The following is a 14,442-nucleotide window of genomic DNA, read 5'->3' on the forward strand; positions in this document are numbered from 1 at the left end:
TTTAAGTAATTAAGCCAAAAGAATAATATAAATATTGAACAATTAGGGATTTGAATTTTTGGTATCAAAAAAAAGATCTAACATGCGAATTTATGCATTTTTTTGGGCAAATAACAAAAAAAAACATAAACAAAATATATAGGATTGGAGTTAGAGCCTTAATATTGTCCACTAGGATTAAATCTTTTTACCTAAAATCCATAATTGATTATTTAATTAACCATAATTAATGTGTATTGCCGAAATTATAGTTAAAATAGTTTGGTAACTAAATCTTGGCAAAATGACTATATGTCTAAAATTTGAAAAATTCTTAGGTAGACTCGGTCTACCACGTCATCCGTATACCAAACCTATCATATTATGACACGTCATTAAAATGATGGCAATCTTGTAATATTACTATTCAAAGGTGTAAATAAGTAAAAAACGAATTTACAAGATTGTCATTATTTTAATGACGTGTCATAATGTGATAGGTTAGTCTACGGATGACGTGGTAGACCGAGTCTACATAAGAATTTCTCCTAAAATTTCGATTTTAATTCTTTTAACCCATTTAATCTTTGTGTTTGTGTAAATTGATTCATAAACGTCTAAAATATGGATTTATTTGATTTATAGAACTTCCATATGTAAATTTTTTTCAAAATTTTATGGTTTATTTATAATAATTACGGTTTAATCTACTAAATTTTTGCCACTATAGGCTAAACTAGTCCCTAAAATATCAATCAGACTAATAAACTTGTCACATTACTGTGTTTCTCTAAAGATTTATCATATTGGACATTTTAGATTATAATCGTGTTGTGTCTATGATAATTAACTTTAGAATGAACAGAAAAAGAAAAGTAGATTTAATATTATAATTAATTTTTTGTGAATTATATCGGACCGACCGGTTCAATTGGTATAACATAAAAACAGCAATATGTGTTATTCAACCGTTTTTACCATAAAATTCAAAATAGTGAACTATTAAGTCGATTGAACCTAAAAACCGACTAGCTCTTTTAATAAATTTGATTATAATTTATTTAATTTTAGTTTTAAATTACGAAAGCCCAATTTATTTGAAGTAATAAATTTTTCTTCTTCATTCCTGTTTAATTAACTTAAATTAATGGAAGATGACTCTTATCTCTCATTGAAAAATTCCATTTTTGGTTAATCTAACTCAAAATTGGTAAAGATATATCAATTATTTTCCATAAATATCTTTCTTAGAGTTGCCTTCCTTATTTTATTGCATATTAATCAAGGAGAATATTCAATATTTTGAATGGGGGGTAGTGTGTATTTAAAGTTCTACTACAGTCCACTAAAACCATATAGAGAGAAATAAAATGGTGAGAGTTGACCCTTAAATTTTTCAAAATAGTGATTTTTGGATTGGAGAAAACAAGAAAAATGAACATATCATCTGAAGAAAGCAGCAAGATTTCAATTTCTTGCTGGGGAAATCATTGCATCAAAGGCAAAAATACAGCAATTTTCTTGTTCATAGGAGTTGTTGCAATTTCATCCCTGGTTTTATACAAATCAGCTTATCCTTTTCAAATTCTTCTTCCTTCTTCTTCAATGTTAAATCAAACCCACTCCATGGTATGTTTTTCTTCTTCTTCTTCTCTTGTTTCTTTTCTTAATTTTGTGTTTTAATCTTGTTCTTTGGTAATTGCTTTATATGAACAATTTTTTGTATTTTATACCTTTTTTTATATAATTTATCATATTGAAATTTGGTTTAGAGAAAAATATCTTCTTCCAAATAGGGTCTTATTGATTTTTTCATAGTATGCTCTTTTTGTTTTTGTTTTTTACTCTTAAATGGGGTTTCAACAAAAATTGATAATATGGTCCTAACTCCTGAGTATAATTTGAGCGTAGGCAAAAGCTAAAGTGTAGAATTTATAAATTATTTTAGTATCCATCTAGCCAAAATAAAAAATTATAATAATTTTAGGCATTATAAGAATTTAAAATTTATTATAGATTTTACATTCATGAAATGTAAATTCATATACTCAATAACTTTATGGTTTACATTAAATATACATGCACTGAATTTATAATGATACTTTTTTAATAATATAATAATCCTTTAACTCACAAAAATGATAGGTTGTGATTTTTCCACCTAAAATGAGGGGTATTAAATGAACGATTGTGTAAAATATTAAAAAATTTATGAATTATTATAATTTTTTATCTAAACGGTTATAAATGGAAATATTATAATAATATTCTAAAAAATAGCACAAGAGACTGAAAAATGATAATAAGTTAATCTAAAAAATAGTGTGTCAAAATCAATAAGAAGAGTGTAAAAATTATTATCATTAGTTAAATGAAAAAATTAAAAAATAATGTAAGAAGATGGCATACTTCAATACTTTATGATAAGATTTGATTTTTCTTTTGTTCTAGATGTCAACCCTCTAATTCTATAATATAGAAACGTGACACGAGCAATTAAATCACATATTCAATTCAGCCGGCCGGCAGCAGACATTTATTTAAAAAATTGTAGTTGATGGAACATATGAAAAGTCCGCATCTTTATGTATTTATTTATTTTTTAATTATTTAGAGAAAAAAATAAATTATGTATGAAAGAATTTTCTCTCACGATTGTAATAAAACAAATTAAAAAAATCACTAATTTCTTATGGAAAAAGGGTCAAATATGCCCCTAACATTTAATCTATGGGTCAAGTAAATCCTCAATGTTCGAAAAGAGTCAAATAAGTTCCTAATGTTTTTAAATTGTATCATTTAAGCCCTTCTTATTAACACCGAGAACCCTAATATTTGTTAAATCGTATCAACGAGGACCCCTATCATGGAGGGTTCAGATGATACGATTTAAAAATATTAGGGGTCCTCATTGCACTTTTTCAAACATTCAGAGTCTATTTGATTGATAGGTTTAATTTTAGGGGCTTATTTGACCCTTTTTTCAATTTCTTAAACATTAGGGTGTCAACAGTGGATATTTTTTTAAAATGTGTACCATTAATGGTAATTTGTAAGTTGTATGAGATGAATTTTATTTAATTTCATAAAATTATATGAAATTTTGTCCAACTAATTTAAAGTCGAGCCGGATGAGTTATAAGACGATAAAACTCTCCCAACATATACTTTTTGTATTTATAAAAATCATAATCCTATTTAAGGAATAGAAAACTATTTACTACTTATGTTTTTATAAGTTGCATTAGGTGAATCTAAATTAACTAAAATAAACCATTATTTTTATGAATATTTGATATCTTAAAAGATCATGTCAGTGTTAGATATTGAATCATTGATCAAGCTAGCTACTAAATAAAGACTGTGTAGTACAATTATTCAAATATTTTCACCAAAAATAAACATTTATTAAACTATTAGTAGACAAACAATTGATAATTATTACCATAAGTGATAGAGTTTTGGTATTTACTATTTAGGTTAGAAATAATATTTTTTCAACAAATTTTTATTTATTTAATTTTTAGAATCTTATCATTTTAAAAACAAAATGAATAAATGCATAGTCAGTTTTTATCTTATTTTATTTTATTAGTTAATAATTTTTTGAATAAATCAACTTCATTCTATATTTAATAAAAATAAAATATACTATCTCCATTTTTAAAGTAATTGTTTTTTTTATTAATCTTCAATAATACTCTTAATTTAATTATTTAATTATTTAATTATTTTTAGTTTATTAATTTATATTATGGAAAACCTAATGCGGTCACACAGCAAAGCTGAGTGAAAGTGCAAATTTTGAAAAACTAAATTTATTATTAATTTTTATATCGGACAAATTGATGATTTAGATGATGTAGAAAAATGGTTGAAATTAATAAAAGATAATATTGATATTTCAAGTTAGCTATTTAAACTAATATATCAACTTTACTTATATTTTGAAACACATAAAATATGAATTTTTCTATTTTTGTCGGACAAGGGAGTAGTAAAATTGAGTGGAATATTAATCTTAATTCTTACCTCTACATGAATTGTAGATTTAAACATAGATAATTCTTATTTTTATAATTTAATATTTTTACAACTAATTATTTCAGGGAAAGTTGGAAGATAATTTAGAGGAAGTATTAAAAGCAGCATCAATGGAAGATAAAACAGTAATATTAACAACATTAAATGATGCATGGGCAGAGGCAGGCTCAATATTTGATTTATTTTTGGAGAGTTTTAGAATTGGAAATAATACAAAAGGGCTTTTAAGTCATTTGGTAATAATAACATTGGATGAAAAGGCGTACGGGCGTTGCAAAGAAGTGCATGAACATTGTTATGCACTTGTGAGTAAAGGCCTTAATTTCACAGACGTGGCTGAGTTTATGACCCCAAATTACTTGGAGATGATGTGGAGGAGAATTAATTTCCTCTCAACAATTCTTGAGATGGGTTACAACTTTGTTTTCACGGTATTCTCTTTTACCCTTTTACCCTTTTGCTTATGGTAATATTGATGTCGAATAGGATGATCATTCGGTCGGTTTGATTAAAACCGCATAAAATATCCTAAATTGAATGCCCAAAACTGAACCGACCGAATAAGGAATTATAATTGAATCTGAACTATCTTAAAGAAAAAAATTCAGAATCGAACCGGATAGGTTGGTTCAGTTAATCCCGATAAAATTGCAATGAAAATAAAAAATTTAAACAAATCAAATCTCTTATTCAGTCAATTTAGATAATATGAATCTCAAACTGAACCGGTAACCAAAAACCAAATTATATAGGTTCAGTTGGTTAATTTGGTTGGTCGGTCGATATTTTGGCTCAACTCTCATGTTGACGTCGGAATGTACTTTTTTTTCCAAAATAATAGGTCATTTGAAAAAGAAAATACAAGAATTAAAAAAAAGTTGGTGTTAGGGTAGTATTCATGTCAATTTTTATAATTACATTCATTTTTTTTGAAATTAACAGTTTTATTTACATATGTAAAGAAGAAAATTATGTGTTTGCTTTAAAAATAACAAAACTTTAGCGTCTTTTACAAATTTAACATTGATTTTTAATTTTTGCAATGTTAAATTACACTTTTAAATTATTATAATTTAAAACATCGAACAATTTTTCAGTAAAAAATACTGGAAACATCGAACATTGCTGAAACACACATTAAAAGTGTAATTTAACATTGCTGGAACTACTTTTAAATTATTATGTATGCTCGAACAGTGTATGTTCTGGTGCCCTTATTAGCATTTTTTAACAAAAAATTGTTCGGTGTTTCAAGTTATAAAAAATGATAGTTTATGGTTTAAATTGTATAAATTTAAAATTCGTACTAAAAATACAACACACAAATAAATTTTATAATTTTTTAAAGCAATTAAGCCAAACAAAATGAAAAAAAAAAGTTTGAACTTCCATAAGGCTAATTATTAAATGTCAACTTTACAAATGGTAATGTTATTTATAATTCTTACGATTAGTTCACCTATGAAAAATATATAATTCTCACAATTTTACTAGGATGCAGATGTGATGTGGCTTCGGAATCCATTTCCTCACTTTTATCCAGATGCTGATTTCCAAATAGCTTGTGATTATTATTCGGGAAATTCTTCTGATAAAAATAATGCACCAAATGGTGGATTTAACTATGTCAAATCTAATCCTCGTACTATTCAATTTTACCAATTTTGGTACTCGTCGAGAAAACTTTATCCAGAAATGCACGATCAAGATGTGTTGAACATGATCAAATTTGATCCGTTCATCGACAAACTCGGACTAAAAATGATATTTTTAGATCCAAATTATTTTGGAGGATTTTGTACACCAAGTGAAGATTTCAATTTGGTATGCACAATGCATGCTAATTGTTGCATTGGTTTGGAGAATAAAATTCATGATCTCAAACTTGTGCTTCAAGATTGGACCAAATTTCTGTTTTCACCTCCAAATTTAAAAGCATTACCATCATCATTCTCTTGGAGAGCCCCAGATAATTGCAGGTATTATAAACATTTGTAATGTTTTTCAATTTTATAGTATTATTTTTTGATAGGTCTAATAGTCTATTTTTATTTTAAAAAATTTACCTTTTATAAGTCTAATTAAATTTTTAAATTTTGATAATGTCAATTCAATTTAATATTATATATTTATATATATACACACACACACCTTTTATTTTACTTTCATAGCCTTACATATGTATTTCTAAAAAATAAGATAACAATTAAGTTAAATTGAATTAAACTTTTAAAAAAATGTTAAATATGTAAAAAAAAAAAACGAATAAGTTTAATTTATTTTTGTCAACTGCTTTTTTTTTCATACATTGTTGCTAAATTTTCGAACAAAGGGTCAACGCGCAGCCTTCTAAACTTGTAACACAGGATCATTAATCTAATTTATACTTTTTTGAGTAACTAACCGCAAAACTCTTTATTTTGGGGTCAAATTACCCTGTAATTGTATTTTTAAAACGCGTAAAATATAAATCGGAGGTGAGGGATGCGAAAAAGAAATTAGAGAATTTTCTAATTGCTGCGATAAAATTTTCCTAAATCTATCTTTTGCAATAAAAATATAAATTATCAGGTAATTGACTATAGATAAAGAGTTTTGGAATTAGTTGTTCAAAAAAATACAAATTGAGTTAAATGAACTCGTGTTACAAATTCAGAAGACGTATTAACCTTATGTTCCTAAATTTTCCGTCCTATGTATTGACACATTATCTTTATTTCATTCTTTTCAGAGTACACATAGAACCTTCAACAGGGGAATAATGATCAGTAACTTTCTTCTCTCATTTTTGAGAAATTCAAATCAATTGAATTATGGTGAGGAATTGTTTGTTCCCATCAACAAGAATAATAAATTTCTTACATGTATTTTATAATTTAGGAACAATATTTTTGTTGTTATTTTTTCTTATTTTATAAAATTGTTTTAAAAGCCATGTTGATTGTTGGCCATACTGTTCAGTATTACAATTAGAATTTGTGAAAACTTTATTCATTTTAAATAAATAATATCCGGTGGTGGAAAACTTGACTCGGAAGGGCAAAATTTGTCTTCGCCAAACAACACTTTTAAGTTTATTTGAGAATTTCTTTCATATTAATTTTTGGATTGGAATTCCCTCAAGTTTATTTTCAACTTGAGTAGGTCATGTTCACGATCTACACCGTTCATTATAAAATGAACGGTGTAGATTAAAAAAGTACAATTTTAATCAAATTGATGTACACCATTCATTTTACAATAAACGGTGTAGATCGTGAACATGACCCTCTCAAGTTCATTTGAACTTGAGGGAATCTCAATCCTTAATTTTTTCATAGAAAATATACTACTTTTAAATTTTAAAATCCATTAAATAAAAATTTATCATACTCTATATATCAAGTTTAGTTATAATAAATAAGCTAAATCATTGACATTTTTATAATTAATTAAGAAAAAAATTCTAGTCTACCCTAGTTTAGGAGCTTATTCTTTTAGATCTTGTCTACATAAAACTATTGTAAGGGTTTCAGGTTTTTTCTTTATTTATTTACATACATCATTGAGGGCTTAAAATACTAAATATAGGTGTTGATAACGTAATGTAGGTTGAACAAATGCAAACCACCTAAAAGTCTCATTCAAGGTAAAATCCAAATTCGAACATAGCACTAGACCGAGCTAACAACAAGCTGGGATACCTAAGAAACAGTCTAGCCGATCGAAGACTAAAAAATAGTATAGCGGAGCGCATTGCGGCGACAATTCAAAAACTGTTAGATAATAAAAAATGAGAGTGAAGTTTTTAGCCAGAGACGTGAGAAATGTCACTGCCCTAAAAATATATTGCTGTATACTCCAGGGTTCAACCAGCTCTTCTATTTTTTAGAACATGAGCAGAAGAAGCAGTTTTTAATATTTGATATATTTAGTATCTAATCAATCCAGCAGTTTAAGTTTAAAATATAGAAAATCAAATATTGTGCATAACAGAAAATCGTGTTTAAACTTTGAACGTGGCTTAACAGAAAATGAAAGTGCAAGCTTAATTAAAACGTGTGATAAAAGCCAAGTTAAAGTTTGTTCCGAAAATTTAAGTGTTGAGCAAAAATAATTTCTGATAGTGAAATAATGGGCTTCTCAGATAAGCCTTTGTTTAAAAATAACAATCAAAAAATAAACTGGGTTGCAAAAAGTTTAGTCGAGCCTCGGACAAGCCCACTCGACTTTCATCCCGAACCCCAACCCACAACCTCACTTCGAAGAGGGGGGGGGGGGGGGGCGAGCCCATTGCTTCCCCTTCCACACACTTATGAGCCTATATTGCATAAACTCTTATAAACTCACATTTGAGGCTCTTCACTTCCCATGTGGGATTTTGGTTGTTTTGAAATAACACAAAATGACAATTTAAGAATAAGACAAAACAAAACAAATTTTTACAACAATCCCCCACTTATTTCAAAACAGAAAAAACACTTGCTGGATTAATTCTCAAGTTAAATAAAATGCATTAGTTTTGGTGTCTTTTAGACTATGAACCAAAACCTGAAAAGAAGAGTTATAACTCACGGTAATTAGCTTGGTGAAGTTTTAAACTTCTATGAACCAAGAATTCCATTGTAAGATATAATTCTCAACATTCACATTCTACTTTCCACAAACTGCTACTCAACGCGGTTTTGCGCTAATAGGCCGTGCGCGTGCCTGGATTTTCATGAATGCTCTAATGACTTAGCCACAAGTCATATAGGAGCGGCCTCACTCCACACTCATATAGGTGATTTCATCAAGTTTATATAGCAACTAAATATAAACTATCCTTAAGAACTATGAAATCATTAAGAGTTACAAACTCAACCTCACAATAGTTGCTTCTAGCACAACCCACACCATAGGAATGAACTAAATCAAAATTTAGTACTAGCAGGACTAACACATGACTTGTTATTACCCGTATGAACCAAATTCATGGGATCTCCAATCACAGAGGTCGGGTTACCATCACGGTTAATACTCAAATTGGCACAAGTCCCATTCCCCTCGATGTTTCAAGAATCATTTTCCTTCCCAAAGGTTTAGTCAGAGGATCGGCCAAATTCAGCTCTGACTTCACATAGTCAATGGACATAATTCCATCCTTTTGCAATTGCTTTACCACATCATGTCTTAGACGAATATGTCTATTCTTACCATTGTAAGTTTTATTATTCGCAATGGCTATTGCCGCTTGGCAATCACAATGCATAGACACTGAAGGAGTTGATTTCATTCCCAAAGGAATACTAACTAAGAAGTTTTTCAACCACTCAGCCTCATTGCCAGCGAATTCCAGAGCTACAAACTCGGACTCCATAGTGGACTTGGCAATTATCGTTTGCTTAGATGATCTCCAAGCAACTGCACCTCCTCCAAGTGTAAACACATAGCCACTAGTGGATTTTGTCTCATCTGAATCAGAGATCCAGTTAGCATCACTGTACCATTCTAGTACAGCGGGAAATCCACTATATAGGATACCATAATTCATGGTTCCTCTCAAATATTTCATTAGTCTGACAATGCCATTCCAATGATCACGGTTGGGATTATGAGTATATCTACTCAATCTGCACACAGTATAAGCTATGTCAGGTCGAGAGAAATTCATCAGATGCATCAGACTCCCAATAACCTGAGCATACTCAGTTTGACCCACAGGATCTCCTCTATTCTTCATTAATTGAGTGTTGGCATCATAAGGAGTACTCACAGGTGTGACATCAAAATGTCCAAACTTCTTAAGAAGTTTCTCAACATAATGTCCTTGTGATAGCATAATACTATCACCATTCCTTATGATCTTAACACCCAATATCACATTTGCTTCACCCATATCTTTCATATCAAATTGGGAAGCAAGAAAAGCCTTTGTTTCGTGTATTATAATAAGGCAAGTACCAAAGATAAGCATGTCATCCACATACAAACAAATAATGACAGACTCACCATCGAGCACTTTAGTATAAACACATTTATCAGCATCAGTAGAGGAAAACCCATCACTAATTAAGACTTGATCAAATTTCTCATGCCACTGTTTAGGAGCTTGTTTTAAACCATATAATGATTTCAAAAGTTTGCAAACTTTATTCTTATTTTTAAAAATAATACAACCCTCGGGTTGAGTCATATAAATTTCTTCTTCTAGCTCACCATTTAAAAACGCAGTTTTAACATCCATTTGATGAATAAAAAGTTTATGAATTGAAGTTAAGGCAATTAAAACTCTTATTGAAGCTCTAGTTACAGGGGCAAAAGTGTCAAAATAATCAATGTTTGGTTTTTGAGAAAAGCCTTTTGCAACCAATCTAACTTTATATTTTTCAATTGAACCATCAGGATTCATTTTTCTTTTAAAAATCCATTTACAGCCAATGGGTTTTGCGCCAGGTGGCAAATCAACTAAAACCCAAGTTTTATTTTCATTAATTGAATCAATTTCAGTTTTAATAGCTTCTTTCCAAAAAAACAGACTTAGTAGAAGAAATTGCATCATTATATGTTAAAGGTTCATTATCGACCAAATATGTATAAAAATCATTTCCAAAAGAATTTTCTATCCTTTGTCTCTTGCTCCGGCTCAACTCCTCACTAGAGTTCACAGTTACATTTTCAGTTTCATTTTCATTTACAGTAGGCATTCGAGAAATTGACTCAGTCTTTAGTGGATACACATTCTCAAAGAACTCAGCATTTTTAGTTTCAACTATAGTGTTGCAATCAAGAACATCACTTCTCAAAACAAGGAACCTATAAGCAGCACTATGTTCAGCATATCCAATAAACAAGCAATCAGAGGTTTTAGAGCCAATTTTTCTTTTCTTAGGGTCAGGCAACATTACTTTAGCTAGACACCCCCACACTTTTAAATATTTCAGGTTAGGTCTATAACCTTTCCACAGTTCATAAGGTGTTTTCCCAGTTTTCTTATAAGGTATTCTATTCTGTAAATGACAGGCAGACAGTATAGCTTCACCCCATAAGTTATCACTAGCAGAGGAACTAACTAATAAAGCGTTCATCATTTCTTTTATGGTTCTATTTTTTCTTTCAGCTACGCCATTAGATTCAGGTGAATATGGAGGAGTTACTTCATGTATTATTCCTTCTTTTTCACAATATTCATTAAATGCTATATATTCACCACCTCTATCTGATCTAATTCTTTTAATCTTTTTATTAAGTTGGTTTTCTACTTCAACCTTATAAATTAAGAACATATCAAATGCTTCATCTTTATTTCTTAATAAATAAACTCTAGCATATCTAGAACAATCATCTATAAATGTCACATAATATTTTTTACCACCTCTAGTCATGGTTTGTTTTAGGTCTCCTAAATCTGTGTGAATTAAACTAAGTAATTCAGATTCTCTAATTACTGAATGGCAATCATCTATAAATGTCACATAATATTTTTTACCACCTCTAGTCATGGTTTGTTTTAGGTCTCCTAAATCTGTGTGAATTAAACTAAGTAATTCAGATTCTCTAATTACTGAATGGCACGTTTTCTTAGTTGATTTAGTTTTAGCGCATATTTGACATTTATCTAAGTTTGTTTTATTTAATCCAGTTATTATACCAAGTGTTTGCATTTTCTTAATATAACTAGCATTCACATGTCCTAATCTTGCATGCCAAATATCAATCGAGTCAATCAAGTAAGCAGAAGAAAGTGCATTTGCCTTTATTATTTCAGCAACATTCAATACAAATAGACCCTGATTACAATAACCCTTTCTCACAAAGACATTATTTTTTGTCATTACAATCTGATTAGATTCAAATGACACCTTAACCCCACCTTTTCCCATGAGTGCAACAGACACTAAATTAGCTCGAATGTTGGGCACGTGAAGAACTTCATTCAAGGCCAGTGTCTTTCCTGATGTGAGCTTTAGAAGAACCCTTCCTTTTCCTAGAACAGGGGCTGTTCGGGAATAACCAAGGAACACACATTCTTCTCCATCCCCTACTGGTGTGTAGGAGGTAAAAGCATCTTTGTTTGCACAAATATGCCTGGTAGCACCAGAGTCTACCACCCAGTTTTTCACATCAGCAACCAGATTCACTTCAGAAATGACAGCAGCAACAATATCATCTCCTTCGACCAAATTTGCATTTGGCTTAGGAGGATTGCCATTTCTGACTCTCTTCCTGCATTGAGATGCAATGTGACCTGGTTTTCCACACACAAAACAACTGATCTTTTTCTTGAAAATAGTGGGGTTAACAACCTTAGGTTTGTAATCAGTATTGACAACTACAGAGGGTTTTTGGTCATACCTCTTGAAGCTCCCTTTGTTTTGCACCAGATTAGCCCTTGCATTCAACGCTTTGTTTCAGGCAGCTTTGATCTCCTTTCGGTTCGTCTCCTCAATTATGATGTGAGTGATCAGTTCCTGCAAAGTAAGCTGTTTGTGCTTATGTTTCAGATTCTGCTTATAATCATTCCATGATTGAGGTAGTTTCTCAATCAAAATTCCAGCAACAAATTCCTCCTGCAAAGTAATTGATTCGCCTTTAAGGTCCTCCAGCAGTTTATGGTACTCATTGATCTGAGCAATCATATCCTTGTCCTCATCCATCTCCCATTTGTAAAAGTTGCCAATTACAAACTTCTGTTTGCCAGCATCCTCAGCAGTGTACTTTGCAGCCATGGATTCCCAAATTTGCTTCGCCTCCTTATATGCACAATAAACATCAAACAATTCATTAGATAAGGTACTGATTATTGTGTGCCTGCAAACCTTATTGGCATAGAGCCAAGTTTCGGATTCCTTGACAGCAGCTGGAAGAGGCTTTGGATCAGTGAGAGTAGAAGCCACGCCGTGCATATCAAGAACAGTAAAGATCCGTTCCTGCCAGCGCCTGAAGTTTTCACCATCAAAGACTTGAATCTTTGAGATGTCCGGAAAAGGTTTGGCGTAAGGAACACCAGTCAGCAAGGCCGGAGGGACGACGGCAGTGGCAACAGCAACAGTCGGCGGAGCAGTAGAGTTACCATTAGGATCAGTAGGATCGTTAACATTTTCAGTACTCATTTTGAAATATACTTTTAGATTGTTAGATAATAAGAAATGAGAGTGAAGTTTTTAGCCAGAGGCGTGAGAAATGTCACTGCCCTAAAAGTATATTGCTGTATACTCCAGGGTTCAACCAGCTCTTCTGTTTTTTAGAACAGGAGCAGAAGAAGCAGTTTTTAATATTTGATATATTTAGTATCTAATCAATCCAGCAGTTTAAGTTTAAAATATAGAAAATCAAATATTGTGCATAACAGAAAATCGTGTTTAAACTTTGAACGTGGCTTAACAGAAAATGAAAGTGCAAGCTTAATTAAAACGTGTGATAAAAGTCAAGTCAAAGTTTGTTCCGAAAATTTAGGTGTTGAGCAAAAATAATTTCTGATAGTGAAATAATGGGCTTCTCAGATAAGCCTTTGTTTAAAAATAATAATCAAAAAATAAACCGGGTTGCAAAAAGTTTAGTCGAGCCTCGGACAAGCCCACTCGACTTTCATCCCGAACCCCAACCCACAACCTCACTTCGAAGAGGGGAGGGGGGGGGCGTGAGCCCATTGCTTTCCCTTCCACACACTTATGAGCCTATATTGCATAAACTCTTATAAACTCACATTTGAGGCTCTTCACTTCCCATGTGGGATTTTGGTTGTTTTGAAATAACACAAAATGACAATTTAAGAATAAGACAAAACAAAACAAATTTTTACAACAAAAACAACATAGCCGAGTTATGACTAAAGAATGACATAGCCGAGCTATGACTAAGGAATAGCATAGCCAGGAAAATCCAAAAACAACATAACCGAACTATGATTAAGGAATAGCACATCCGAAAACAACATAGCCGAGTTATGACTAAGGAATAACATAGCCAAGCTATGACTAAGGAATATTATAGCCAGGAAATTCCAAAAACAACATAGCCGAGCTATAATTAAAGAATAGCATATCCGAGACGACTCAAAATAGCCTAACCGAACTATAATAAGGAACAACATAACCGAAAAATAAAGAGGAGGGGACCCTAAAATATCTTCAGACAAGAAATGTCTAACACTCTGAATTGTTAATCCTAACATCCCACGCATCTAACACATTCTTTTAAAAAGAATAACATATATGTACACGTCGTCACAATTTTAACAAATTGGTCCACATTAGCATTCCCTATGTATAATAATCGTTGGGTAAAATATCACGTTAATACTCTTTTTCACACTCTTTATACTATTATGTTCTCTCTTTATTCTCTCACTATACACTAACTTGCTCATCGGAGCGAAGTCCGAAATTCCCTTCCGGCGCTCTTGTCTTTGTTTACTGGTGTCTTTAAGAGGGCTTTAGGAGACTTGGTAGATCATTCCGT

At 31.0% G+C, this 14,442-nt stretch overlaps 1 protein-coding gene across 1 annotated transcript; it reads left to right on the plus strand.

Moving 5' to 3' along the window:
- The first annotated feature begins 1,277 nt into the window (after positions 1-1,277).
- On the plus strand, positions 1,278-7,060 carry LOC126666769 (uncharacterized protein At4g15970-like). The gene is made up of 4 exons (XM_050359630.2): positions 1,278-1,608; positions 4,089-4,454; positions 5,518-6,002; positions 6,755-7,060. Exons 1-4 carry the CDS (start codon positions 1,414-1,416, stop codon positions 6,783-6,785), a joined length of 1,077 nt encoding a protein of 358 aa, XP_050215587.1. The 5' UTR covers positions 1,278-1,413; the 3' UTR covers positions 6,786-7,060.
- Positions 7,061-14,442: the final 7,382 nt, after the last annotated feature.

This window comes from Mercurialis annua, linkage group LG2 (assembly GCF_937616625.2).
Source record: "Mercurialis annua linkage group LG2, ddMerAnnu1.2, whole genome shotgun sequence".
In the NCBI taxonomy this organism is placed as follows: Eukaryota; Viridiplantae; Streptophyta; class Magnoliopsida; order Malpighiales; family Euphorbiaceae; genus Mercurialis; species Mercurialis annua.

Coding starts and splice junctions, on each gene's coding strand:
- LOC126666769 (XM_050359630.2), top strand. CDS start 1,414: ATGAACATATCATCTGAAGAAAGCAGCAAGATTTCAATTTCTTGCTGG. Junction 1,609..4,088: donor TAAATCAAACCCACTCCATG/GTATGTTTTTCT, acceptor TAATTATTTCAG/GGAAAGTTGGAAGATAATTT. Junction 4,455..5,517: donor GTTACAACTTTGTTTTCACG/GTATTCTCTTTT, acceptor CAATTTTACTAG/GATGCAGATGTGATGTGGCT.